The 27,722-nt window shown below is 42.2% G+C and overlaps 1 protein-coding gene across 1 annotated transcript; it reads left to right on the forward strand.

The window, feature by feature from the left end:
• Positions 1-2,681: 2,681 nt before the first annotated feature.
• Positions 2,682-27,145, forward strand: LOC311130794 (M-protein, striated muscle-like; the record flags this gene model as incomplete). Its single annotated transcript, XM_084163591.1, has 38 exons — positions 2,682-2,785; positions 4,052-4,147; positions 4,615-4,750; positions 4,959-5,113; positions 5,887-5,979; positions 7,195-7,283; positions 9,328-9,372; positions 11,441-11,605; positions 11,874-12,035; positions 12,714-12,855; positions 13,278-13,477; positions 13,622-13,675; positions 14,441-14,568; positions 14,818-15,001; positions 15,235-15,252; positions 15,912-16,086; positions 17,934-18,055; positions 18,284-18,301; positions 18,534-18,721; positions 18,974-19,100; positions 19,272-19,447; positions 19,716-19,830; positions 20,114-20,273; positions 20,365-20,471; positions 20,571-20,615; positions 20,739-20,875; positions 23,078-23,222; positions 23,556-23,615; positions 23,999-24,066; positions 24,263-24,376; positions 24,603-24,690; positions 24,873-24,911; positions 25,297-25,402; positions 25,683-25,846; positions 26,016-26,052; positions 26,287-26,309; positions 26,392-26,447; positions 26,630-27,145. The coding sequence occupies 38 exons, from the start codon at positions 2,682-2,684 to the stop codon at positions 27,143-27,145; spliced, it is 4,557 nt and encodes a 1,518-aa protein (XP_084019717.1).
• Between the last annotated feature and the right edge of the window lie 577 nt (positions 27,146-27,722).

Genomic DNA, 27,722 nt, shown 5'->3' on the forward strand with positions numbered 1-27,722 from the left:
GTAAACAAACACTGTACAGCCTCAAAACATGGTTAAAACTATTATTTTGATATCATGGATGGTCAGTCCTTGCATCCATAGCTCTGTCTATGAATTTGAGTGGTTACATTTCTCCAGGCCCAACCCTCAGCTTTTGCCAAAACAAAGGCGGGGCAACCACTTTGTTATTGTTACAATTAAGGATTCTAGCTTCAAATCATGACAGCCAACATTTTTCAGATAAATTCAAAGTCTCTCCTATGCAGGTCTCAGCTCAGGTGTCAAATCGTGACATTGTATATTTAGGGAACATTCTAATCTGCAATGTATTGTATTGAGGTTGATTTACATCACGATCTGGGTAATTGTTCAATGTGCTGCAGACCCAGATTACGTATATTAATTTACTAAGAAAGCACTTTCAAAGGAGATTTGCCTTGACAATGCTTTTCAGCCCAGGAGTAGGCTTGTCCCATAATTCACTGCACCTGCACTATGATTTTAACTAACATCTATCAAAAAGTTGGCAACACCTGTGTTTATAAAGCATTTATGAAAATCGCACCATATTGAAAATGACTGTAGATTTTGCACATGGGTGCTTCTTGAAAGTTTATCTGCTAAGTCATATCAGGTGTAATTCAAGCTATTTTATTTTAGCATTTTAAAAATAGAAAGATGTCGATCAAAATAGTTGTAGGGCTACAGTAGTCCACTTACTGTAAGCGGTGAGGGTATCACTGTTTCTGAATTTAATCTCTGGTTAAAAATAGCTGCTGGCAAGTGTTTGGACCTGGGTGGGAGGCAATCTTGAGAACCCTAAAAAGGTATCATAAGCTTAACAGTGTTAATATCACACAGGAAAGAAATCACGTCAAATTCAACTACTGTTGCAGATAATGACAGTTAAGAGTGTCAGTTTGTAGAGAGAAAATAATTATTAGGAAATTGGTCAAACTAATTGAAGTAGGAGTGAGCAAATCACCTTCAAGAGAGCTCTCCATTCGATTTATACATTCTGTTGTCATCTTATCGAAAACAAAAAATAGGCTAAAACACATTTTTATATGCCTATTACATTATTGACAAAATAAAAAATCACGAATCTTTTGCAAGGAAAAACAGTCTATCCAACAAATAACCTGTTGAAAAATCTACAATAATATCGACGAAATTGACGCAAATATTTGTGTTAATTATTTGACCGTTTCAACAGCCACCTGCCCTCGTCAACTTTGACAGAAAGTGTTGAATGGGTCAGAAAATGTTGGTAAATGCTATATATAGTCATAAGTGCATCCATACATGGGGTGGTAGGGGAAAGCCATTCCTTGAGTGAGAGGGTAATATTTTTGTTACCATCAGCAAGTGCCTCCCAAGCGGCATCAGGCTCGTCTGCTACCGCTTTGCGCTGTTTTAATCTCAAGGGGTGAGTCGCGTTTCGTTATTTTATCATAATTAAATTGAGTGGGTCGTTATAAATCCGACATTTTTATTTGAGGGGAACTTTATATTTCCAGTACATTAACGTTGATAATTGTCATATATGTTGTCATACATGTAGGCTAAGAGATTGACATATTTACATGTCTGGAGTTGTTTTGTGGATAGATAATTTGTCTCCAGTGAGGGATAAGGGGTTGTTTTGGAATTTATCTGTAGGCTGTTATACTTTCACTGTACGCTAATGGCATGCCTTTGAATGAAGAGGTCGCTGACCCTATTTTGTTGGGTGCGTCATTTTGGTACATAGTAGATGATGTAGGCTACCTAACTAATGATTGTATATACCTAAGACGTATCCTGGAAATCTGGATAGTGTACTGTAAAGGGAGGGTACATAAAAAGTTGAGTATTTAATTTATTTAGAGGCAGTTGAATAATGAATTTATTGATTGATTAGTATGTTGATGACCTGGCCAATTTATTTCCCAATGAGTATTGTCCTACATTCAGCCAAAGGTGCAGGCTACTAATTTTCTTCTGTAGCTTTTGACTATATTTCTCCAGTGCATTCGCCTTCAGACTTCTTTCAGCTATTCATAGATGAGCTGTGCTCGCTGTAAGGTGAAACATTTGAGGGGCTGACCCCTGTTGATATGGTGCTATGTGGAGGCCACATTAATGGCCCCTGTTAAACCATAAAGTCATGCCTGAACATGTCATTTGAGGGATAAATATGATAGAATTAGTATGCAAGGCAGAAAATGTGAAAGATAAATTCTCTGGTAAAGTATTTGGAGTTTATGGGAGAAATAATAACCATTGCATATCAGTCCTTTGACAGCCATTTTGTAAGGCCTTCAAAGACAGAGATAGCCTGTGTGCCTATAAGTATGCACACTGCAGTTAGGCTATGTTGTCATTAATTATATGAAAAGTTGATAATAACAGGGAATATTCATGTCCTGAATTGCCTTCTACATGGATAGGACTAAGGCTTTGCAGATTCTCATAAACCGTAGATAGTTGACAACTATAGTTGACAATAGCAGCTTGAAAGCACTTAAGGGGAAGTCATTATTCTGTCTGATAATGCAAAAAACATTGATGTTAATGTTGAAAACCCCATTAACACAGCAAACAATCTCCAATGTCCAGTTGCATGTGAAGTAAAGGTAAACAAATCAATTTCCTTTACCCCTCCCTCCTCCCTCTCCTACCTGGTATTGTGACCAGGTTTCTTTTGAAGTGTTCCAGCCATGGCTACCAAAGTCATGCATTTTAATCAGAAGAAGCATGTGAGCCACGTCAGCCATCACAGCTCTCACACTACTAAGCATGTTGTCAAGGAGCAGTCTTCAAGGTAGGGGATTAGTGTTACTGCTCACCTGCAGCACTATAGAATGCAGTTTTTTTTTTGCAATAGTAGCTGGAGTACAATAGTATGGATGTACATAGTGCTGGTGTAGAGGGAAGTGGAGTGGACAAGAGATGGTCTCCAACTTCAAATGTTCCCCACCCCATGCTGATGCTATGCGGCTTGTGGCAATGGATTTTGCCTTGTTTTAGGGTCGTATGGATCATAGCAGCCCACTAGATGTTGCTTTAACGCTCCTTAGTAGCACTGCATCCTAAAGCTCAGACCACCACAACCCTTTGGTGGTTACGCCATCCGCTGTATATCAAACTGCAATTCCAATGTTATAGGAGTCTGTGGTGAGCTGAAGTGGGGGTGGGCAAATGGAACTGTACCCAATGAATCCTCAAACTCAGAATTTGTCACGCTGCAAGCAGAAGCCAAAGTGTTGGGACCTATTGACCGGGTCATAGCAGGTCGTGACGTTGATGTTGTTCTGCAACCCATGTCTTATGTCATAAACTAGTGTGCATGCCACTGCTTCACTGTGCCTGAAACATATGCTGAACCCTGTTCTAGACCCCAACCCATCAAGAAAAAACTATCCCGTTTCTGGACTCTTTACTAGTTATATTTGATACGAAATTAACGGGTAATTCTGCAACTTTTCAATCTCCTGTTCATCATTTACAGCACGAAACCAGTGTCCATATATGTGAAAACAGCACATTTCTATGATCTGTGGTTAAAAAGATAAGAAGAAAGGTACAAAAAACAATGGTTCTCTGTGACATCACAGGGTAGGATTTAAAGTAAAAAACAGATTTTCTAAACCTGCAACGAGTTTCTAGCCCAAGGGAGGGTATTTTCTTTCTCCCCACGACACCATGAATCTCATTGTGTTTGAAAATCACTGTTTTTAAAGGTTTAACGTTTGATGATATCATCGGGTAGACATTTTTAACTTTATATATTTTTCTACAAAACGTAGAAATTTGCCATTTTCACATAGGTTGACACTGGTATTGTGCTGGAGATATTGAAAATGAGCTTGAAAAGTGGTAGAGTTTCCCTTGAACTTTTGTCCAATACCAATGATCTCACTATCTAGGTGAAAACCACTTAATTAATTGCTTTATTATCTTTTATATCCCTTTTGTTTTTTTATATGAAATATATTCTGCAATAGTTTTTCACATTTTAAAATCACAGTACTAAGTGTTTGTTTATCTTCCTGTTCTAATGACTCTAACGACCGCTCTCTCTCCACAGGAAATCAAGCTCTAGGTCAGTGAACCAGGTGCAGCACACCCACGACACAGAGGCTATGGCTGAACCAGCCTATACAGTGCCGGCGTTCAGGCAGAGGTGGGTCCAATAGGACAGTGTCTCCCAGCTACATTTGTCCAGTACAGAAACAACCCCTAGCCCTTACCCCTAGACACTTGTGTAGATCTGAAAGGATTGGATAGGTGTAAGCAAGATGGCAAAATCTCCACCCAGCTAAGATTGAACTACTGAATTAACTACTGATTAAATTCTTTCAGGTCTACATGAAGTGCCTAGGGGAAGGGGCTAGGGGTTGTTTCTGGACAGGGCCGTTATGTCATGCTGTTTTAGGTGTAAGGGAATATGAACCACAGTCAGAAACAATCCGCAAGTTGTGGAACCCTGTTATACAGGATGTGTTGATTAGATGTTAGTAACGGACCTATCTGACCTAATACTGGACAATATATTGACGTGTTCGTCTGTTGTTTTTTAATAAAACACAGCACTGTATATTGTACCGGTATATCAATTCTTATCTTTCCTGCTGTGGAATATGTGTGTAGGAGCGCCGATGAGATAGAGGAGTACCAGCGAGTGTCTAGTCATGTTGGGAAGGGACTGGCTTCAATTCAGAAGGAGCTCCACAGGATGAGAGTGGCCACGAAGACCCAAGTGGAGAATATTGCGATTAAGAGAGAGGTAATACACTGGATTGTGGAAGAATCATGTTATGTACAGTGCTGCTAACCCTGTGATTTGCAAATACCCCAGTTAAACAGATATGTAATATTTGATAGCTTTTTGTCTATAGTTTATGATATCCTATTTCTACCTGTACTAACCTTATCACTGCTGGAGGAAAGGTTCCCCCTCATTTGCTAATGCAACCTATGCCGCCTCTCCTCAGGTGCAGGAGATGATGCACAAGAAGGTGATGTTGAGTACAGAGACGGACAAAGCCCCTGACTTCCTGGTGGCTCTGAGGCCCCACACCGTGTGGGAGAAGACTCCTGTCAAGCTGTTCTGCACTGTAGGCGGTCACCCCAGGCCTATTGTCAAATGGTTAGGAGCGCTTACCTCTTATTGGACTACTGTTGTCCTTCATTATGTATTAGTTTACATATTGTGTATGCATCTAGTAACTACTATGATTAGCCATGCAGTCTTTGAGATGTGACATGTTTTACCAACAAATTAGCAACTAATTACAGCCAATTTAGCGACATTTACCTATGATGGATTAGAATGCACTTTTAATTAGCATTTACCTGCAGTTGTGGTTGTAAACTGGTTATAATGACATCATATCAACCAGATTTGTCCTCTGGGACAGTACTTGGCTGGTCATCAACAATACTATTCGATCAAGGAGACGTAGGCCTCATATGAGTGACTATCCTCCATTATGGTGTCTATTGGAGACGTAGCTCTTTAGTGAGGTTTCCTCACTTTATTGGTTTCATTAGCACCATGTTAATGATCACATTAGCACCAATTACACCGTCTCTGCTTTAACAGCCAGCACCTTGGTCTTGTATAATGCTAGAAATGTCTCTGCACATTTCAGTCTTTTTTTGGAGGGACTTCACAGATATTTAGGCTACATATTTTGTTTATGTTTACTGTCAACACGATCTCATTAGAATTTGTCAAAATAGTGACGTTTAACCATTGAATTAATGTCAAATATACTAACATATTAGTTATGTCAATATTATGCCATATTAGTTATATGTCACATAGCAGATGTATTAAAAACACGTCAGTATAGACAATTCCATCAATACTACGGTGTAAAAGAACCCACTTACTAACTTGATGCCTTGTATTTTCAGGTATAAGGGAGGGAAACCTGTTGACCCACTGAGTGCCCCAGGAAAGTACAAGATTGAGAGCAAGTATGGAGTACACAGTCTGATTATTAGCAGGTACTGTACCGCACTCTATTTCGCTGTCTCTTTTCATGTTCATTGGTTTAATTTGACCAAGGTCAAGTTCGGGTTCATTTCAACTTGATTAAGGACCGAAATTCAACTCACATACTGTAGTTTTTTAAATCATTATAACATACATCAAATTGTGTTTCATTTCTTGAACTTACTGACGTCAAATGAAATTGTCACTTGCCTTGTTCTACTCTATGAACAGGTGTTGTTTTTCCACTTGTTGTCAGGCAGTACCCATTGTCCCCCCTTGGCTGTTCCCTGTTGCCAGTGAAAGTGAATGGCACCCCAATGAAACTGAAGGGAGGAGGGGGTTGTTGCATTTCCTATTTAGTCTAAAGCCAGCTCCGCCTCTAAAGACAGCCTGCATGTCACTGGCCCTCCCGGCTCTCATCTTCAAGACGCCTCAGCTGTTCATACCGAAGTGCTGACCTCCGTGTCATTCGATCCGTTCATTCCTCCTCCCCCCTCTCGCTCTCTGCACTGAATCTCTTCTGCGACGTCATTACGTTACTGGGTCAAAAAGGAGAACGCCGTTTAAGTTAGCCCTTCCCCACTCCTCCGCCCCAACACGCTCTCTTTCAAACGTCTTTCTTTTCCACCCTTAATCAATACGTTTTCTTTGATAATATTTGAAGAGAAAGAGAGTGAGAGTGGAAAGAAACAGCCTGAGATCCATATCACCCCAGCTGGGAAAATGGAAAAAGGATCGTCTTTAAAATAGTACTTCCAGGGGGGAAGGTCACATTTCTCCTCTTCTATTCTCACCCTCGGTTTCTCCTTCGGAATGTCTCTCCTTACGATGTGCCGCCTTCTTAACGCCTTCTGCCGCTTCAGAACGTCGCCTTCTGTTCGATGGCGCTCTCAAGCCATGAGATCACTTTCTAAAACGCAATGTCTCCTTCTACACATTAATGTCGTCAAACATTTGACTGGGATTAAAAGTCGTCCTTTAAAAGGCATGAAGGTGAAGGGGAGGATGTTTTGAACAAAATACATTTCTTGGATGTTACCCAGTCCTGAGGTCATTTAACACAATGCCAATAAACCCCTATGACATTAACAGTGTTTAACCAATCAGCATTCAGGATTAGACCCACCCGTTGTATAAACAGTGATAATGAACAACACAATACACATGTACCATTTATTTGAGCTATGAAATCATAATATACTAATATCTAATTTCCTTCACTTTAGGTGTGTGGTGAGTGATACTGCTGAGTACAGCGCTGTGGCAACAAACACCCATAGCTCAACTACCAGCAAGGCCTCTGTCACTGTCAAGAGTGAGTCTCTCTCTCTCCTCTCTCGCTTTCTCTCTCTCTCTCTCTCTCTCTCTCTCTCTCTCTCTCTCTCTCTCTCTCTCTCTCTCTCTCTCTCCCTCTCCCTCTCCCTCTCTCTCTCTCTCTCTCTCTCTCTCTCTCTCTCTCTCTCTCTCTCTCTCTCTCTCTCTCTCTCTCTCTCTCTCTCTCTCTCTCTCTCTCTCTCTCCCTCTCTCTCTCTCTCTCTCTGTGTCATTTAAGTATTTGCACTAAAGTAATGGAAGTACAGTTGAAGTTGGAAGTTTACATACATTTATGTTGGAGTCATTAAAACTTGTTTTTCAACCACTACACACATTTCTTATTAACAATCTATAGTTTTGGCAAGTCGGTTAGGACATCTACTTTGTGCATGACCATAGTAATTTTTCCAACAATTGTTTACAGACAGATTATTTCACTTATAATTCAATGTATCACAATTCCAGTGGGTCAGAAGTTTACATACACTAAGTTGACTGTGTCTTTAAACAGCTTGAAATATTCCAGAAAATGATGTCATGGCTTTAGAAGCTTCTGATAGGCTAATTGACATCATTTGAGTCAATTGGAGGTGTACCTGTGGATGTATTTCAAGGCCTACCTTCAAACTCAGTGCCTCTTTGCTTGACATCATGGGAAAATCAAAAGAAATCAGCCAAGACTTCAGAAAAATAATTGTAGACCTCCACAAGTCTGGTTCATCCTTGGGAGCAATTTCCAAATGACTGAAGGTACCACATTCATCTGTACAAACAATAGTACGCAAGTATAAACACCATGGGACCACGCAGCCGTCATACCGCTCAGGAAAGAGACGCGTTCTGTCTCCTAGAGATGAACGTACTTTGGTGCGAAAAGTGCAAATCAATCCCAGAACAACAGCAAAGGACCTTGTGAAGATGCTGTAGGAAACAGGTACAAAAGTATCTATATCCACAGTAAAACGAATCCTATATCTTCATAACCTGAAAGGCCGCTCAGCAAGGAAGAAGCCACTGCTCCAAAACCGCCATAAAAAAAGCCAGACTACGGTTTGCAACTGCACATGGGGACAAAGATCGTACTTTTTGGAGAAATGTCCTCTGGTCTGATGAAACAAAAATAGAACTGTTTGGCCATAATGACCATCGTTATGTTTGGAGGAAAAAGGGGGGTGCTTGCAAGCCGAAGAACACCATCCCAACCGTGAAGCACGGGGTGGCAGCATCATGCTGTGGGGGTGCTTTGCTGCAGGAGGGACTGGTGCACTTCACAAAATAGATGGCATCATGAGGGAGGAAAATTATGTGGATATATTGAAGCAACATCTCAAGACATCAGTCAGGAAGTTAAGGCTTGGTCACAAATGGGTCTTCCAAATGGACAATGACCCCAAGCATACTTCCAAAGTTGTGGCAAAATGCCTTAAGGACAACAAAGTCAAGGTATTGGAGTGGCCATCACAGAGCCCTGACCTCAATCCTATAGAAAATTTGTGGGCAGAACTGAAAAAGAATGTGCGAGCAAGGAGGCCTACAAACCTGACTCAGTTACACCTGCTCTGTCAGGAGGAATGGGCCAAAATTCACCCAACTTATTGTGGGAAGCTTGTGGAAGACTACCCGAAACGTTTGACCCAAGTTAAACAATTTAAAGGCAATGCTACCAAATACTAATTGAGTGTATGTAAACTTCTGACCCACTGGGAATGTGATGAAAGAAATAAAACTGAAATAAATCATTCTCTCTACTATTATTCTGACATTTCACATTCTTAAAATAAAGTGGTGATCCTAACTGACCTAAGACAGGGCATTTTTACTAGGATTAAATGTCAGGAATTGTGAAAAACTGAGTTTAAATGTATTAGGCTAAGGTGTATGTAAACTTCCGACTTCAACTGTATTTGCACTGCTATTAAAAGTGCCCTCAAATGTCAATCTCCAAAGCAACAAACACCCATAGCACATGAATCTGAATGAAGGTTTTCATTTTTGAAAGTAATGTTCCTTCTTCCATTTCAACAAAATATTTGTATTCCTCTTAGGACCAGCAGGAGGAGCCCATGGGTCCTGCCAGCTTGTTGGTCAAGGTGAGAGGAAAGAGTGGATTGAGGAGGAGGGTGGGTGGAGAACCAGCCCAGTGCTGCTGGAATGGGGCCCAGACATGGCAGGCTTTGCTTGAGATCAGAGGCCACAAATAACAGTCTCTGTCTAAGTGGCCTGATAAGCACTGGAAACTATTGTGAGTGTGGTTTTGTGTTGTTCCAACCCTGAGCCAGTCAACGAATGAAAACAAGGGGAGACTTCTATTCAACACACACTGAAGGACCTTACAATGTTACAATACAACAAACATTTACTGACACATCAACCATGATAATTTTGGATTGTGCTAGGTTGGTTTGTTTACGTATCACACTAACATTTCTTCAGTACTTACTTTGATCTGTGTTAACCAAACACTTAAACAACATATACCTACAGTGCATTCGGAAAATATTCAGACCCCTTGACTTTTTCCACATTTTGTTACATTACAGCCTTATTCTAAAATGGATTAAATATTTTTTTCCCTCATCAATCTAACCGCAATACCCATAATGACAAAGCAAAAACTGGTTTTTAGAAATGTTCGCAAATTTATTAAAAATAAAAAACAGAACTAGCTTATTTACATAAGTATTCAGATCCTTTGTTATGAGACTCAACATTGAGCTCAGGTGCATCCTGTTTCCCTTGATCATCCTTGAGATGTTTCTACAACTTGATTGGAGTCCACCTGTGGTGAATTCAATTGATTGGACATGATTTGGAAAGGCACACATGTCAGAGCAAAAACCAAGCCATGAGGTCGAAGGAATTGTCCTTAGAGCTCCGAGACAGTTTTGTGTCGAGGCACAGATCTGGGGAAGGGTACCAAAACATTTCTGCAGCATTTACGGTCCCCAAGAACACAGTGGCCTCCATCATTCTTAAATGAAAGAAGTTTGGAACCACCAAGACTCTTCCTAGAGCTGGCCGCCCAGCCAAACTGAGCAATTGGGGAAGAACGCCTTGGTCTGGGAGGTGACCAAGAACCTGATGGTCACTCTGAGAGAGCTCCAGAGTTCCTCTGTGGAGATGGGAGAACCTTCCAGAAGGACAACCGTCTCTGCAGCCCTCCACTAATCAGGCCTTTATGGTAGAGTGGCCAGACGGAAGCCATTCCTCAGTAAAAGGCACATGACAGCCTGCTTGGAGTTTGCCAAAAGGCACCTAAAGACTCTCAGAACATGATAAACAAGATTCTCTGGTCTGATGAAACCAAGATTGAACTCTTTGGCCTGAATGCCAAGCGTCACGTCTGGAGGAAACCTGGCACCATCTCTACGGTGAAGCGTAGCGGTGGCAGCATCTTGCTGTGGGGATGTTTTTCAGCGGCAGGGACTGGGAGACTAGTCAGGATCGAGGGAAAGATGAACGGAGCAAAGTACAGAGAGATCCTTGATGAAAACCTGCTCCAGAGCACTCAGGACCTCAGACTGGGGCGACGGTTCACCTTCCAATAGGACAACAACCCTAAGCACACAGCCAAGACAACGCAGGAGTGGCTTCGGGACAAGTCTCTGAATGTCCTTGAGTGGCCCAGCCAGAGCCCGGACTTGAACCCGATCAAACATCTCTGGAGAGACCTGAAAATAGCTGTGCAGCAACGCTCCCCATCCAACCTGACAGAGCTTGAGAGGATCTGCAGAGAAGAATGGGAGAAACTCCCCAAATACAGGTGTGCCAAGCATGTAGCGTCATACCGAAGAAGACTCAAGGCTGTAATCGCTGCCAAAGGTGCTTCAACTAAGTACTGAGTAAAGGGTCTGAATACTTATGTAAATGTGATATTTCTGTTTTTTATATTTTTTATAAATTAGCAAAAATTTATAAAAACCTATTTTTTGGGGGTATTGTGTGTAGATTGATGAGGGGGGAGGGGGATTTTATCAATTTTAGAATAAGGCTGTAACATAACAAAATGTGGAAAAAGTCAAGGGGTCTGAATACTTTCCGAATGCACTGTAGGTATATGTTGTTTAGATGTTTGGTTAACACAGATCAAAGTAAGTACTATAGGATATTATTGGTTTACTAATATATTAGCATGTGTTGTCTTTGTCTTCTCCTCAGTGCCCCACCTGACTGTGATTCACCACAGTAAGCTGGAGATCACCATGCTGGATAGGTTTGGAGTGTCGTTCGGAACAGAGGGAGGCTCCATCAGTCTGGTGTGTACCATGGTGGTGGTTCCTGACCTGCCCAACGTACCACCACTGGCCCAGTGGTACAGAGACGGTGAGCGAGTGAACATAACTCAATGGTACATCATCACAGTACAGCACAACACAGGAGAGCCATACAGCACATCGTGTAAAAAGTACAGTGCATCTTAATTCACAGCACATCTCAATAAAGCGCAGCCCAACATATTACAGTATGACATAGAATGAAGCAACAGTTTTTGTAAACATTCTACAGATGCTATCCATGTTCTTACGGTCAACTCTCAACAACAACGAACTACTAGATAAATTGTTGTTTTTCCGTCTCTGTTGTTGATCAGATAAACTGCTGAAGGCAGGGAAGTTGGCTGAGATTAAGGTTGGTGGGGGCGCTGCCACTTTGACTTTGCCCCACCTGGCCAAGGATGATGAGGGTCTGTACACCCTCCGCATGTGGACGAAGGACGGCACCACCGAGCACAGCGCCTACCTGTTTGTGAAAGGTAAAGTCATATGGACTTATAATTAAATGATAATATTATAATTTCACAATAAAGCAGCATACACTCTTAGATAAAAAGGTCTAGAACCTATCTAGAACCTTAAAGGGTTCTTCGGCTGTCCCCATAGGAGAACTCTTTGAAGAACCCTTTTTGGTTGCAGGTAGAACCATTTTGGGTTCCAGATAGAACCCTTTTGGGTTCCATGTAGAACCCTTTGTACAGAGGGTTCTACATGGAACCCAAAAGGGTTCCACCTGGAACCGAACACGGTTCTACCTGGAACCAAAAACGGTTGTTGAATGGGGAAGAACCCTTTTGGAACCCTTTTTTCTAAGAGTGTAGAAACAACATATTTATATTAGAGAAATACTATTTCATGTTATACAGTAGAAAGGAAAGAATGTTTACTATAATGCTATACATTAGAAACAATACCAGGTTTTAGGTTTATTGTTAAGAAACATGTAGTGATAAATGACACAGTTCCCACGGGCCCTTTAAACTTCAGGCCTGACTCAACACAAATATATGCTCTAGGCATTTTACATACTGTATTCAGTTTGTAATTCCATACATATTTGCATGTGTTAACCCAAGTGACTTATACAGTATTCCCACTTTGTCTCCTTATTCCCTACCTTCCCACCTTGTTTCCTTAATCTCTTCCTTATTCCCCAGATGCTGCTCGCTCTGTGGCTGGAGCACCTGGTGCACCAATCAGCGTCAAGGCGTTTGACATCAACTCGGACTACGTCCTGGTTGCCTGGAAACCCCCCAACACCACCAACGAGGCTGCCATCACTGGATACTTTGTGGACAAGTCAGTTTGAGTAATTTAGGACATTATGTTAGACTCTCCCGTACAGAATCTCCAACATATGTCAATAAAAGCAGATTTGATTGTAGTTATTAGAAGATGTAAAATATATACAGGATGGCCATTGAGAGTGTATGACAGTGGAATGATTGTTAGAAACGTGGTTTTTCACGATCACATGATGTTTCACATCTAATCTGGTAGAGCAATTGATTTTGTGAAGCTACCGGATCTTACAGAGCCAAGCAAAGTCTTGTGACGAAGGCATACAAATTAGATTTATAGATAAATGACTGATGGAATTACAAACATCTGCAGGATTGCTGACCTAGTATATTCTCATTGTTGATGTCCATTCAGTACAGCACTTCCACACATCAATACATTCTATGGTTTATGATGTAATTCCCTCTCCTCCTGTACAGACGTGAGTCTGGTAGTGCTACCTGGTCCCAGTGTAACGACGCCCCAGTGCAGATCTGTAAATACCCCGTGCACGGCCTGAGCGTGGGTCACGCCTACCACTTCCGGGTCAGGGCTGTCAACAGTGCCGGGATCAGCAGACCATCCCGCGAGTCTGACAAGGTGACTGCCCTGGACCCAGCTGAGAGAGAAAGACTGCAAGGTACATAACCACACACACTCATGATGTCTTCTTGAGTGCATACTCAAAGGAAACTTTTGTATCGATATTTTTGGTGGAATATCAGCCAGCAGATGCACCTTTGTGTCATAAATGGCCTTTCTGTTTTTTCCTCTGTTGTAACAGTGATTAAACTGGATGGGAAACATGAAATAGTGATTAAAGATGATGACCTGGAAGGTAAAGTATGCCAGCAATGGTAACGGACCAAAATACTGTGTTCAGTCTATTCTATTCCTCTCATCTATTAAACAAAAACACTGGATAACAAATTAACTTTCCAAACAGCATTAAAATCGACATATCCATAACTTTCCATAACTGACCAATATCCATCAAAGCAAATACCTGTTAAATATATTGTATCGGCAAAAGCCCTTACAATATACAATACTATACACATGAATATATGTACACATAAATACATGTGTTCTCAGTACCTTAAAGGAGAAGGATTTCTCCCCTGAGTGTCTCATCATTATTAATCAATAAACCCTCGCGCTTCCTGCTCACCTCCAGCTTTTCGATTGGACTTTGGAATTGACATAGTAACAACTCTAATGATAGTAGTCATATTAATTTCTAAACGTTTCTTCATAGTAAGAATGAATAAAAACTAATTTTCTAAGCAACTTAATTGACACCACTGGGCATCATATTAAATAGGCAACTAAACAGCCAGCTTTTTAAACGTAGATTTAACATGAGTAGATTACATTTATTTTCCTTATTCCTTATACCCTTAATCTTTCATATCCAAACGTCATCCTTGCGTTGTATAATGTTTAACCCATTATCTAACTCTTGACGCTAACGTTGTAACTAAAACGATCTAAACTAACCCCAAATGTAATTCTATAATAATCAATACTAAATTAACCCCAAATGTATTTATTAATGATCAAATATTGAAGTATTGTTCAATGCCATTCAATCCCAATGTAGGTTACGTTACATTGCCGGGAGAGCCTACAGATGTGCATGCCTCAGAGATATTCAAATCATATATCGTGCTGAGCTGGAAACCCCCCAACCCTCGTGGACGGGCACCACTGTGGTACCTCATTGAGAAGGTGTGTGTGGCTGCTCCATTCCCTTTCCCATCTATGTAGATCACTCAGTACAGGAACTGTAATAGATTAGACAGTCCATTTATCTTTTCACAACTTCCAATCTGTCTAAAGTGCAGTAAGAGTTTTGAAAGATTGAAGAAATAACAGCTGGCAGGTAGCTAAAGGCATTTTACTAATTAGATTAGTGATTCAATGACATTGTAGAAGGCTTTACCTTTCATTTGCCCTCCCGTCCCAAATATCCGCTAGTCCATGGCAGGCACTGGGGCTTGGCAGAGGATCAACACAGCAGTGAAACTGCAGTCCCCTCGCTACCCCGTTTTCGATTTGGAAGCCGGGAAAAAGTACCAGTTCCGTGTGTATTCAGAGAACTTGTACGGAGCCAGCGAGGCCTCTGAGCCTACAGATCCCATCGAAAAGGTGGATGAGCATGGTAAGAGTGGGGTTTAGCACACACCACACACACACACGGAGACGGGTACACACACACAGACGGGTACACACACACACATATACACACACACAGACGGGTACACACGCACACACACGCACACACAGACGGGTACACACACACATACACACAAAATGCATTTACAAACAGTGACAGTCAAGGAATCCTTCCAATTCTAATTTGATAAATGAGACTCTGTTTAACATATGTTTCAGGTAGTGAGCGGCCTGTTGGTATGTACAATGTAAAGCCCAACGTTTATCCCTTATTGTAAACGCACTGAGATTTATGTCATGTGACTATCACACTCCTGTAATGTCACAATCACAAATCGGTCTTTCACCCCTGTTCTTATTTTGGAGAAACTAACTACGAAGGATGATGGGCATGATTAGGTCACATCAAATCCGACAGTATCCTCACCCTAACGTCACAATCCCAAAATAAGTTTAGTCCCCACAATATCCATGATTGATAATGGTACCCTCTTGTCTGACACGAACTCCCTACATGAAAGATGCATGACATCATGTATCACAACTGTTAAGAATGCCTCTGTCACCCCTTGCTGAAGGTATGTGTTGTAGAATATAGTCCACAGGTTTACAGAGTGGTTATTGTGTTCATTGTTCTTTATTCTTATGGATCTCCTCATAACATCGCACCAAGATATCACGTCACATCGGGTATGTTATGCATAATGAGAAATGCATTATTTTTCCCATCTTGAATGAAGGTGTTTATAAATGATGACGATCATTTATTTGAAGATTTATTTTGAAGATATGTGTGTATTTCTAACTCCTAAGCACTTATACTCACTTACTGTGTAGTAATGATACATCAATTCAGTATCTCCAGTCCCCAACATGCATGAGTTTTGCCTGTGTAGGTGTTCCCTCCGCTCCTGGTCAGGTGGTTGCCACCAGGAACACCAAGTCCTCTGTGTTCGTGCAGTGGGACCCCCCCAAACACCCCAACCACCTCATGGGCTACTACATAGATGCCTCTTTGGTGGGATCCAAGGCCTGGGCCCCATGCAACCACAAGCCCTACAAGCACACCAGGTAGCCATTTAAACATACAGTGGGGAGAACAAGTATTTGATACACTGCCGATTTTGCAGGTTTTCCTACTTACAAAGCATGTAGAGGTCTGTTATTTTTATCATAGGTACACTTCAACTGTGAGAGACGGAATCTAAAACAAAAATCCAGAAAATCACATTGTATGATTATTAAGTAATTAATTTGCATTTTATTGCATGACATAAGTATTTGATCACCTACCAACCAGTAAGAAGTTCGGCTCTCACAGACCTGTTAGTTTTTCTTTAAGAAGCCCTCCTGTTCTCCACTCATTACCTGTATTAACTGCACCTGTTTGAACTCGTTACCTGTATAAAAGACACCTGTCCACACACTCAATCAAACAGACTCCAACCTCTCCACAATGGCCAAGACCAGAGAGCTGTGTAAGGACATCAGGAATAAAATTGTAGACCTGCACAAGGCTGGGATGGGCTACAGGACAATAGGCAAGCAGCTTGGTGAGAAGGCAACAACTGTTGGCGCAATTATTAGAAAATGGAAGAAGTTCAAGATGATGGTCAATCACCCTCGGTCTGGGGCTCCATGCAAGATCTCACCTCGTGGGGCATCAATGATCATGAGGAAGGTGAGGGATCAGCCCAGAACTACACGGCAGGACCTGGTCAATGACCTGAAGAGAGCTGGGACCACAGTCTCAAAGAAAACCATTAGTAACACACTACGCCGTCATGGATTAAAATCCTGCAGCGCACGCAAGGTCCCCCTGCTCAAGCCAGCGCATGTCCAGGCCCGTCTGAAGTTTGCCAATGACCATCTGGATGATCCAGAGGAGGAATGGGAGAAGGTCATGTGGTCTGATGAGACAAAAATAAAGCTTTTTGGTCTAAACTCCACTCGCCGTGTTTGGAGGAAGAAGAAGGATGAGTACAACCCCAAGAACACCATCCCAACTGTGAAGCATGGAGGTGGAAACATCATTCTTTTGGGATGCTTTTCTGCAAAGGGGACAGGACGACTGCACCGTATTGAGGGGAGGATGGATGGGGCCATGTATCGCGAGATCTTGGCCAACAACCTCCTTCCCTCAGTAAGAGCATTGAAGATGGGTCGTGGCTGGGTCTTCCAGCATGACAACGACCCAAAACACACAGCCAGGGCAACTAAGGAGAAGAAGCATCTCAAGGTCCTGGAGTGGCCTAGCCAGTCTCCAGACCTGAACCTAATAGAAAATCTTTGGAGGGAGCTGAAAGTCCGTATTGCCCAGCGACAGCCCCGAAACCTGAAGGATCTGGAGAAGGTCTGTATGGAGGAGTGGGCCAAAATCCCTGCTGCAGTGTGTGCAAACCTGGTCAAGACCTACAGGAAACGTATGATCTCTGTAATTGCAAACAAAGGTTTCTGTACCACATTTTAAGTTCTGCTTTTCTGATGTATCAAATACTTATGTCATGCAATAAAATGCAAATTAATTACTTAAAAATCACACAATGTGATTTTCTGGATTTTTGTTTTAGATTCCGTCTCTCACAGTTGAAGTGTACCTATGATAAAAAATTACAGACCTTTACATGCTTTGTAAGTAGGAAAACCTGCAAAATCGGCAGTGTATCAAATACTTGTTCTCCCCACTGTATACATTTGTCTACTAGTTATCTATTGAAACTACTGCAGTGATTTAATATTATATATATTATTAATGGAGATGGGACAGAAAATGAGAATAATCCAGAAATAAAATCCTTGCAAACGAGCCACTGATTTGGCAAAATCCTGACACCTATATATTGTCCAGGTCTTAGAGTCAGCAATACTACCTTCAATTCAAGAAGTGTAGATGATCATGTTTGATTCCCATGTTTCAGGTTTGTGGTCCATGGACTGACCCCGGGGGAGACCTATGTGTTCCGTGTCCAGGCTGTCAATGTCTATGGCCTCAGTGATGAGTCCCAGGAATCTACTCCTATTGCTGTGGAGCCCGCCCTCAGTAAGTATCAATAGAATATTGGCGTATAAGAAACGCAGGATTGCAATCAATGAATACAATTGTATTTATCAAGCCATTTTTACACCAACAGTTGTCACATAAAGTGCTTTACAGTAACCTGAACTAGACCCCCAAAGAGCAAGCAGTATTGCCTTACTATCAATATTTAACTTTGACTATTTTCCTTTGTCCAATGCTAAATATGAATGATTTTATTGTTTCATCTAGAGAGGGGAGTGGAGTATGGTATGTATTGAGTTGTTCTGTTATCTAGGGGTGTTTTAATGCACAGTTCTGCTCCTGAACAGGTTCACCACCAGACTTATTCACTGTCCCTTCCCCCACTTTTGCTGTATCTGTGCACTGAACTCTTGTCAGAGTGCTTTATGTGCCACTTTTGATAATTCCGTGAATTTTCACATCAATTTTACATGATGGAAAGGTATTCTGAATTTACCTGTGTGACTCTGTGCCACAGCGACACCCAGTGCACCTCATGGCATCACCATGCTGAGCTGTGACGGAGCCTCCATGATCATTGCCTGGAAGAGCCCCAAGCACTGCGGTGGCTCCAAGATCAACGCCTACTACGTCGACAAGCGTGATGCAGACAGCCTGGCCTGGAAGGAGGTCAACCCTGCCCCCACCAAGACCAGGACCTACACGGTACGTCACGTGGTGTCAGAATTGGGATCTGATTAGGATAAATAGGTTTGGTTCTTCATACATAATGGTTTAATAACTGTATTGTTGATAGTGTGAACAGTATGTACTCTTCCCTCTGCATCTAAATAATAGATTAGATCTATAATAAAACTTTGCCATTCAAAATCAATAGCAAATATGTAGCTACTTGTAGCAACACTGTTGAAAATATTGGATATATTTGGATCCCTGTCTCATTACCCTTCTCTTCAGGTTGACGGTCTGACGGAGGGAACCTTCTACGAGTTTAAGGTCCAGGCTGGGAACCTGGCAGGTGTGGGCGTGCCCTCTGCTCCTAGCGCTCCTCTGAAGTGTGAGGCCTGGACTACAGTAGTACCAGGTAAAGTAAAGGAACCATCTTATTATGAGTATTTTTTATCATTAGTATCGTGGTACTGTATCATGTCCCTGTTACTTATTTAATTTTTAATTAAGTTGTTTTAATTTGAAAAATGTTCCAGTTACGGGCAGTGAGATTGTGCAAAGTTACTGTTTGACCTTTGACCTTTAGGTCCTGCTTATGACTTGGCCTTCAGTGAGGTCAGAGGTGACTCCCTGGTCATCCTGTGGAAGGCCCCTGTCTACACTGGCGCCAGTGCCGTCACTGGATACATCGTGGAGATGGCCAAGAAGGGCCATCACTACCACCCCCTGAATGAAGAGGCTATTGGCCACCGTTATCTGCAGGTAAACAACCAACTACAGTATGTAGGCCACATGAGCACACAGGACATGATGGTTCAGATCATCTCTGCAGAGTTTGTAAATTGACTCTTAACTTGTAATATGTGTGCGTAAAACTCAAATATTTAGCTTGAATCATGTTTTGGTATAGAAAGGTTCATTAAGTGTCATGTTGTGCTCATGTAACTCAAGTTAGGATTCAGTCTATAATAAACAATGTAATGTTCATTGCGATGTTTAATTGATGTAATGATTTGTTGGCGCTGTATAGGTGACTGGTCTGGAGGCAGGAGCAGAGTATACATTCAAAGTGAAGGCTGTCAACGCTGAGGGCGTAGGAAAGGCCTCCCAGACATCTGAGCCAGTGGTTGCCAAGGCTCTGCCAGGTAATAACACTTATGTGACAGCTATATGACACCTATACGACAACTGTATGACATATACTGTATATGACAACTTCAGTCTGATATAGCATGTTGGATTTGTGTGAGTGATTTGTGTTTGAACCGTTTTGGTATAGGAACATATGGCATACACTCCTCCATTGGTTTTGAGTAGGATTTTCATTAGCTTTTGGTTTGAACAGTTTTGCTAATGCATAATATGTAAAATTTCCTCTCTACCGCTCAGCAATAAAGGTTATTATTTTGTCTGTTTTCTTGTGTTAAGGCACCCAGGAGATCCAGTGTGGAGTGGATGAGGACACTGGTGATATTTTCCTGTCATTCGAGGCCTGTGAGATTTCTGAGACCTCCAGCTTTGCTTGGTCTAAGAACTACAAAGAAATCGGTGACTGTCCAAGAGTTGCCATAGAAACTAAGGGCAAACAGTAAGTGTGTTTGTTATGTCTTTATTGACCACACAACCATACTAAATACTTTTGTCAACATCATTTGTTTCAACATTTATTTCTTTTCCAGCTCTAAGCTGACTTTTGTCGACCCAGACGTGAGTGATTTGGGTGCGTTCTCTGTGGTTGTGACTGACACTGATGGAGTTTCTGCTAGCCACACCGTGACAGAGGATGGTAGGTTTAGATACGCCCCTAGATTCAGATTTAAAAATATAGATATGTTTCTTGTTGAAATGTATACCTATATTCTTCATTCTTGAATTGATCTTGCAGCCCTGAACACCATGCTGGAACTCAGCTATAACATCAGACATCCAAGTGAGTATTATGCTTCAATATGCATCTTTGTCAGGCATGAAGTGTCACATAGGAATCTTCTCACAATACCACAACAAATATCCCTTGAGAATTGATCATTTATTTGTTTGTTTCTTCGTCCAGTTGTCCCACTGAAGCACCAACTGAACTATGAGGTTCTAGAGAAGGGCCACGTGCGTTTCTGGCTGCAGTGCCTCAAGATGTCACCCGCCGTCACCTATAGGTTCATTGTCAACGACAAGGAGGTCACCAGCAGTGATGTGGGTGCCAAACCGACAACCTCAAACATTGCTTTTTAATCAAGGAAAAGAAAGGAGTGTTATGTAGGACAGTTAACAAAACAACAGGGAAAAATGAATGATGCCTTTTTCTGTACTCTGAATTTCGCTGATGAATTCAAATCAAATCAAATCAAATTTTATTGGCCACATGCGCCGAATACAACAGGTGCAGACATTACAGTGAAATGCTTAACCAACAGTGCATTTATTTTAAATAAAAAAGTAAAATAAAACAACAACAAAAAATTGTTGAGAAAAAAAGAGCAGAAGTAAAATAAAATAACAGTAGGGGGGCTATATATACAGGGGGGCACCAGTGCGGAGTCAATGTGCGGGGGCACCGGCTAGTTGAGGTAGCTGAAGTAATATGTACATGTGGGTAGAGTTAAAGTGACTATGCATAAATAATTAACAGAGTAGCAGCAGCGTAAAAATATGGGGTGGGGTTGTGGGGGGCAGTGCAAATAGTCCGGGTAGCCATGATTAGCTGTCCAGGAGTCTTATGGCTTGGGGGTAGAAGCTGTTGAGAAGTCTTTTGGACCTAGACTTGGCACTCCGGTACCGCTTGCCGTGCGGTAGCAGAGAGAACAGTCTATGACTAGGGTGGCTGGAGTCTTTGACAATTTTGAGGGCCTTCCTCTGACACCGCCTGGTATAGAGGTCCTGGATGGCAGGAAGCTTGGCCCCAGTGATGTACTGGGCCGTACGCACTACCCTCTGTAGTGCCTTGCGGTCGGAGGCCAAGCAGTTGCCATACCAGGCGGTGATGCAACCAGTCAGGGTGCTCTCGATAGTGCAGCTGTAGAATTTTTTGAGGATCTGAGGACCCATGCCAAATCTTTTCAGTCTCCTGAGGGGGAATAGGCTTTGTCGTGGCCTCTTCACGACTGTCTTGGTGTGTTTGGACCATGATAGTTCGTTGGTGATGTGGACACCAAGGAACTTGAAGCTCTCAATAATATGCCATTTAGCAGACGCTTTTATCCAAAGCGACTTACATGACTGCGTGCATACATTTCTTTTTGTGTATGGGTGGTCCCGGGGATCGAACCCACTACCTTGGCGTTACAAGCGCCGTGCTCTACCAGCTGAGCTACAAAGGACCACAACCTGTTCCACTACAGCCCCGTCGATGAGAATGGTGGCGTGCTCAGTCCTCTTTTTTTTCCTGTAGTCCACAATCCTCTCCTTTTGTCTTGGTCACGTTGAGGGAGAGGTTGTTATCCTGGCACCACACGGCCAGGTCTCTGACCTCCCTACAGGCTGTCTCATCGGTGATCAGGCCTACCACTGTTGTGTCGTCGGCAAACTTAATGATGGTGTTTGAGTCGTGCCTGGCCATGCAGTCATGGGTGAACAGGGAGTACAGGAGGGGACTGAGCACGCACACCTTAGGGGCCCCCGTGTTGAGGATCAGTGTGGCAGATGTGTTGTTACCTACCCTTACCACCTGGGGGCGGCCCGTCAGGAAGTCCAGGATCCAGTTGTAGAGGGAGGTGTTTAGTCCCAGGATCCTTAGCTTAGTGATGAGCTTTGAGGGCACTATGGTGTTGAATGCTGAGCTGTAGTCAATGAATAGCATTCTCACGTAGGTGTTCCTCTTGTCCAGGTGGGAAAGGGCAGTGTGGAGTGCAATAGAGATTGCATCATCTGTGGATCTGTTGGGGTGGTATGCAAATTGGAGTGGGTCTAGGGTTTCTGTGATAATGGTGTTGATGTGAGCCATGACCAGCCTTTCAAAGCACTTCATAGCTACAGACGTCAGTGCTACGGGTCGGTAGTCATTTAGGCAGGTTATCTTAGTGTCCTTGGGCACGGGGACTATGGTGGTCTGCTTGAAACATGTTGGTATTACAGACTCAGTCAGGGACATGTTGAAAATGTCAGTGAAGACACTTGCCAGTTGGTCAGCACATGCTCGGAGTACACGTCCTGGTAATCCGTCTGGCCCTGCGGCCTTGTGAATGTTGACCTGCTTAAAAGTCTTACTCACATCGGCTACGGAGAGCGTGAATTCAATTCAGTAATATTTTATTTATCCCACAAGGGGCAATTATGCAGTGTGAATATTCATAACAAATAACATGAGACACAATCACATGAAACATTGAAACATAAAGGTAATAGTTATTAAAAAACATGCATGATGTAATTATGGTATGTATTTTGTATGTTCCGCAGAGCCACAAGATCAGCCATGACGTGAATACCGGGGTGATCCAGATGACTGTGGATCACTTCTCCAAGGCCAGCGAGGCCACCTACACCGTCCAGATCCATGACGGCAGAGCCAAGAACCAGAGCTCTCTGGTCCTGGTGGGAGATGGTGAGAGGGGATTTAATATACAGTACGTCAGACCTGGGTTCAAATACTATTCAAAATTATTTCAAATACTTTATCTGGGCTTGACTGAGTTTCCTGGTGCAATAGAACCAATAGAATAGCCAATCAAAACCACAAACCCCGCCCATCTGGCAATCCAGGTAGACTAAAGCAAACACTAAAATGATTTGATAGATTTCAAATAGTATTTGATCCAAAGTCTGATATACATATGATAATAGTAAGCGTTTTCTTCTTTACCATAAAGCTACGGTGCTGGAGTGTAAGCGGTTGGGTATTAGGTTCAGTAGTGACATTGTTGTGTTCTATTCTCAGTGTTCAAGGCTGCCTTGAAGGAGGCTGAGTTCCAGAGGTCAGAGCACATCAGGAAACAAGGTATTCTATCCTAGTACACAGATGATTGATGGCACATATTTGATCGATAGTATGAAAGTTTATGTTTAATTTTTCAACAAGAAAGTGAAGACTTTGTTGTCTTGATATTATACATTAGTAATCATCTGGTCTGTTAGTTTGATTTTCAACATTTCACATTGCGCTGTAGATACAGTTTGTACTGGTCTTGTGTGGCTTAGTTGGTAAAGCATCGCACTTGCAACGCCAGGGTTGTGGGTTCGATTCCCATGGGGGATCAGTATGAAAAATGTATGCACTCACTACTGTAAGTTGCTCTGGATAAGAGTGTCTGCTAAATGGCTAAAATTTACTTTATATTGTGATAATAGTTTTCAAAATGAAATATTTCTCATCATGTTTAGGTCCCCACTTTGCTGAGTACCTTTCTTACCATGTGGATGACGACTGTACTGTTCTGCTCGTCTGCAAGGTAACAAACATGTTTTCTTGGACTTCTTGGACTATTGTGGTTACAGATATCTATTTACTTCAGGTTGAAACTGTGTATACATTTGTAATCATTGGGGCTTTGCAGTTTACACGTTAAATTGTTGGGAGCATATATCGTGTGTGGGACTTTCTTTATTTGTGGGACAGATTGTATTCTGTATGTGTTTGTGTCTCAGGTTGCCAATGTGAAGAAAGAGACTGTGTTCCACTGGTTCAAGGATGACGAGGAGATCGTTCTGGAGACCCCTCCTAACGTGATGTCTGGATCTGTTGCTCTCCCCATCTCCTTGGTAACTACTGCTGTAAACCTTGAAAGCAATGACTGCACAAGGAATACAACTGCTCAAGGGAACTCTGTTTTTTTGCAGACATTTTATTATATGAATATTGACCCTATTTTTCAATTTACCACGGTATCGTTTTTTTATTTTTAAAGATGACGATACTATCTAAAATATAGCCAAATGTTTCTGATTTTATAATATAATCTCAGTAAATAGTACCTTTTTTCTTCAGTTCTCCAGAAAAGACCAGGGCCATTACAAAGCTAAACTCAGTGACGACAGAGGGAAAGACACTTCTGTCTTTGACATTTCTGGCCAAGGTAAATTCCTACTCCAGGATATCCATGATCTATAATCTGATTATTTATACAATATCATTTCCTTTATCAGGACCTATTGAAAATGAACTATAATCTGATTATTTATACAATATCATTTCCTTTATCAGGACCTATTGAAAATGAATTCCTTTTTCTACAAATCTTCTGTTTTTGATTTGCAGTGTTTGACGATATTATCAACGCCATTGCTCACATTGCTGGTATGTACTTTGTATCAAAACACTTGCTGGGAAAAATATTGATGCATTGTTGTTGTTGTGAAGGTACTTAGTGTTGGTGTGGTTGTGAAGGTACTTAGTGTTGGTGTGGTTGTGAAGGTACTTAGTGTTGGTGTGGTTGTGAAGGTATTTAGTGTTGGTGTGGTTTTGAAGGTACTTAGTGTTGGTGTGGTTGTGAAGGTACTTAGTGTTGGTGTGGTTGTGAAGGTACTTAGTGTTGGTGTGGTTGTGAAGTTACTTAGTGTTGGTGTGGTTGTGAAGGTACTTAATGTTGGTGTGGTTGTGAAGGTACTTAGTGTTGGTGTGGTTGTGAAGTTACTTAGTGTTGGTGTGGTTGTGAAGTCTTTGCCTCTCTTTTTCCTGTCAGGGTCTTCTGCCTCTGAGCTGGTGCTTCAGTGTACCCCAGAGGGCATCAGGCTCCAGTGCTACATGAAGTACTACACAGAGGAGATCAGGACTGCCTGGTTGCACAAGTACGCACATCTCATCATCTACATCACACTAAGCCAGGCCGGTTACACAGTATGCAGCCATTTTGGAGATGAGATTTGAAGGCATACTTTGACCTATGTCAATCAGTGGATGTTTCTAGATACTATTTTTATGTTTCAATGGATTTAAGTTTAGACTGTAGGGTAGATTTGTCTGTTGGTCTTGCCTCAACTTAAAGTATACATCCTTTAAATATAACTGTGGAATGACCGAAATGCAGGGTTTTAATTTAGACGAATAAACCTGACCATATCCGTTTAGGGATAGCAAGATCTCGTCGTCTGAGAAGATGAGGATCGCCGGCACAGCTGAGATGGCCTGGATGCAGATCAGGGATCCATCAGAGAAGGAAAAGGGACACTACTCCATCCAGATAATGGATGCCACCAAGTCCCACACTCGCTCTTTCGACCTCTCCGGACAAGGTTAGCATTGCGAGAGAAAAAATCCCAGCCGGCAAAACGATGTCACAACTTTGAAATTATGTCATTATAACCAGAAGTTTTGCCCACTAGGATTGTTTTAAATTGCACTTAACTTGTCTTTGTAGATGATGTCTTATCATGTCAACCATGTCAATTTGTCTTTTTATAGCGTATACCGATGCATATGAGGAGTACCTGAGACTCAAGTAAGATACTTATTGCTGTGCTTTTCTTCTTGGATTTTGTCGTTCTAATTATTATTATAACAAAATATATATTGGCAAAATACAACACAAAAATAACAATCAAAGTATTAAACGTTCCAAAGGTTTTATAAGGCAAGAATTTGTCCTCATCGTATACACACTGCCAAATGTTTTGGTAATACACCAAGTCTTTGATTTATAACAATGTCATTATTTTGTTATTTTATCTTTCAGGGCTGCAGCCTTTGCTGAGAAGAGTGAGTATACTATATTTACACAGTACATATTAGCCTAGTGATTACGTGACAACAAGTACTAATTGACATTCCTAATCCTCAGACCGTGGTAGAGTGGTTGGTGGTCTGCCAGATGTGGTCACCATTATGGAGCAGAAGGTGGGATATTCTATGCACTCTGAACAAACGTTATATCATGATGACATATGCTTGTATAAGATTGTGATTGTATTGAAAACACATGGTCTCTCGTTGAGAATTGAGTGCATATTCAAGAGATCTATCTCTCTGACCTCTGAACTCTCACTCTCTCCTCTCCACCTCCCTCTGTCCACCTTCAGACCCTGAGCCTGACCTGCACAGTCTGGGGTGACCCCAGTCCAGAGGTCACCTGGTTCAAGAATGAAAATGAGGTAGTCTCCACTGAGCACGCCAAGATTACGCTTGAGGCCAATAAGTTTGCCAGCCTCACCATCACCGCCGTCACATCCGAGGACTCCGGCAAGTACAGCATCAACGTACGGAACAAATATGGCGGCGAGTTTGTGGAGATCACCGTGAGCGTCTACAAGCAAGGCGAGAGCCCCCCCGAGCCCAAAATAGGAGGGAGAGGAGCTACACCTGCACCCCTGGCCTCCAAGACCCCTACCCCTGCCCAAACCCCCATCCCCCAGACCCCCACCCCATCCCTAAAGTCCCCCACCCCAACCGCCAAATCCCCAACCCCCACCGCCAAATCCCCAACCCCCACCGCCAAATCCCCAACCCCCACCCCTAAGTCCCCAACCCCCCCTCGGCGTATGAAGTCCCCCAGCCCAGCCAGATCTCTCAAGTCACCAACCCCCCCTAGAAAGTAACCAGGGATATTGATGCCTGAGAAAGATTGAGGCATTTAGTGCTACTGATTTATAGCATGAGTTGGGTGAAACCAGAAGCTGTTACATGAAGGTGTCCATTTTAGATGTCATCTGTCATATAGCTGGTCACTGAGCTTTAACAGGCAAGAAAATTTGAAAAAAGAAATGACCAGAGTAGATGTTAGTCATAAGTGTTAATCATAAAAAAGCTGCACCTTCCATTATACTGTACTGTATAATGGAATGTCTGCAGACCTGGGATCAGCCTGCCTAGAGTGCCAGGTGGGCGGGATTTGCCATTGCAACAGACAAGCTTAATCAAGCACAGCTTAAGTATTTGAAATGATTTCATATAGTATTTGAGCCCAGGTCTGAATGTCTGTGTCCATTTCTCTGTTGATGGTGAATGGATGTCAGAGAGTGCAGACGGCAGACACACAGCCAGTGCCGTCAGCACTGCAGTCACTATGCCAGAGAAGTTAAGTTTGTCTGCACCGTGTTGCGTTTCCCCCTTTGCTTTGTGTTAGCAATAAACCTAATTTATCACCTTCTCTCTGTTGTCTTTTTCCTGTCATTC

The sequence above is a fragment of the Coregonus lavaretus genome, assembly GCF_964263955.1.
Source record: "Coregonus lavaretus genome assembly, chromosome: 6".
In the NCBI taxonomy this organism is placed as follows: domain Eukaryota; kingdom Metazoa; phylum Chordata; class Actinopteri; order Salmoniformes; family Salmonidae; genus Coregonus; species Coregonus lavaretus.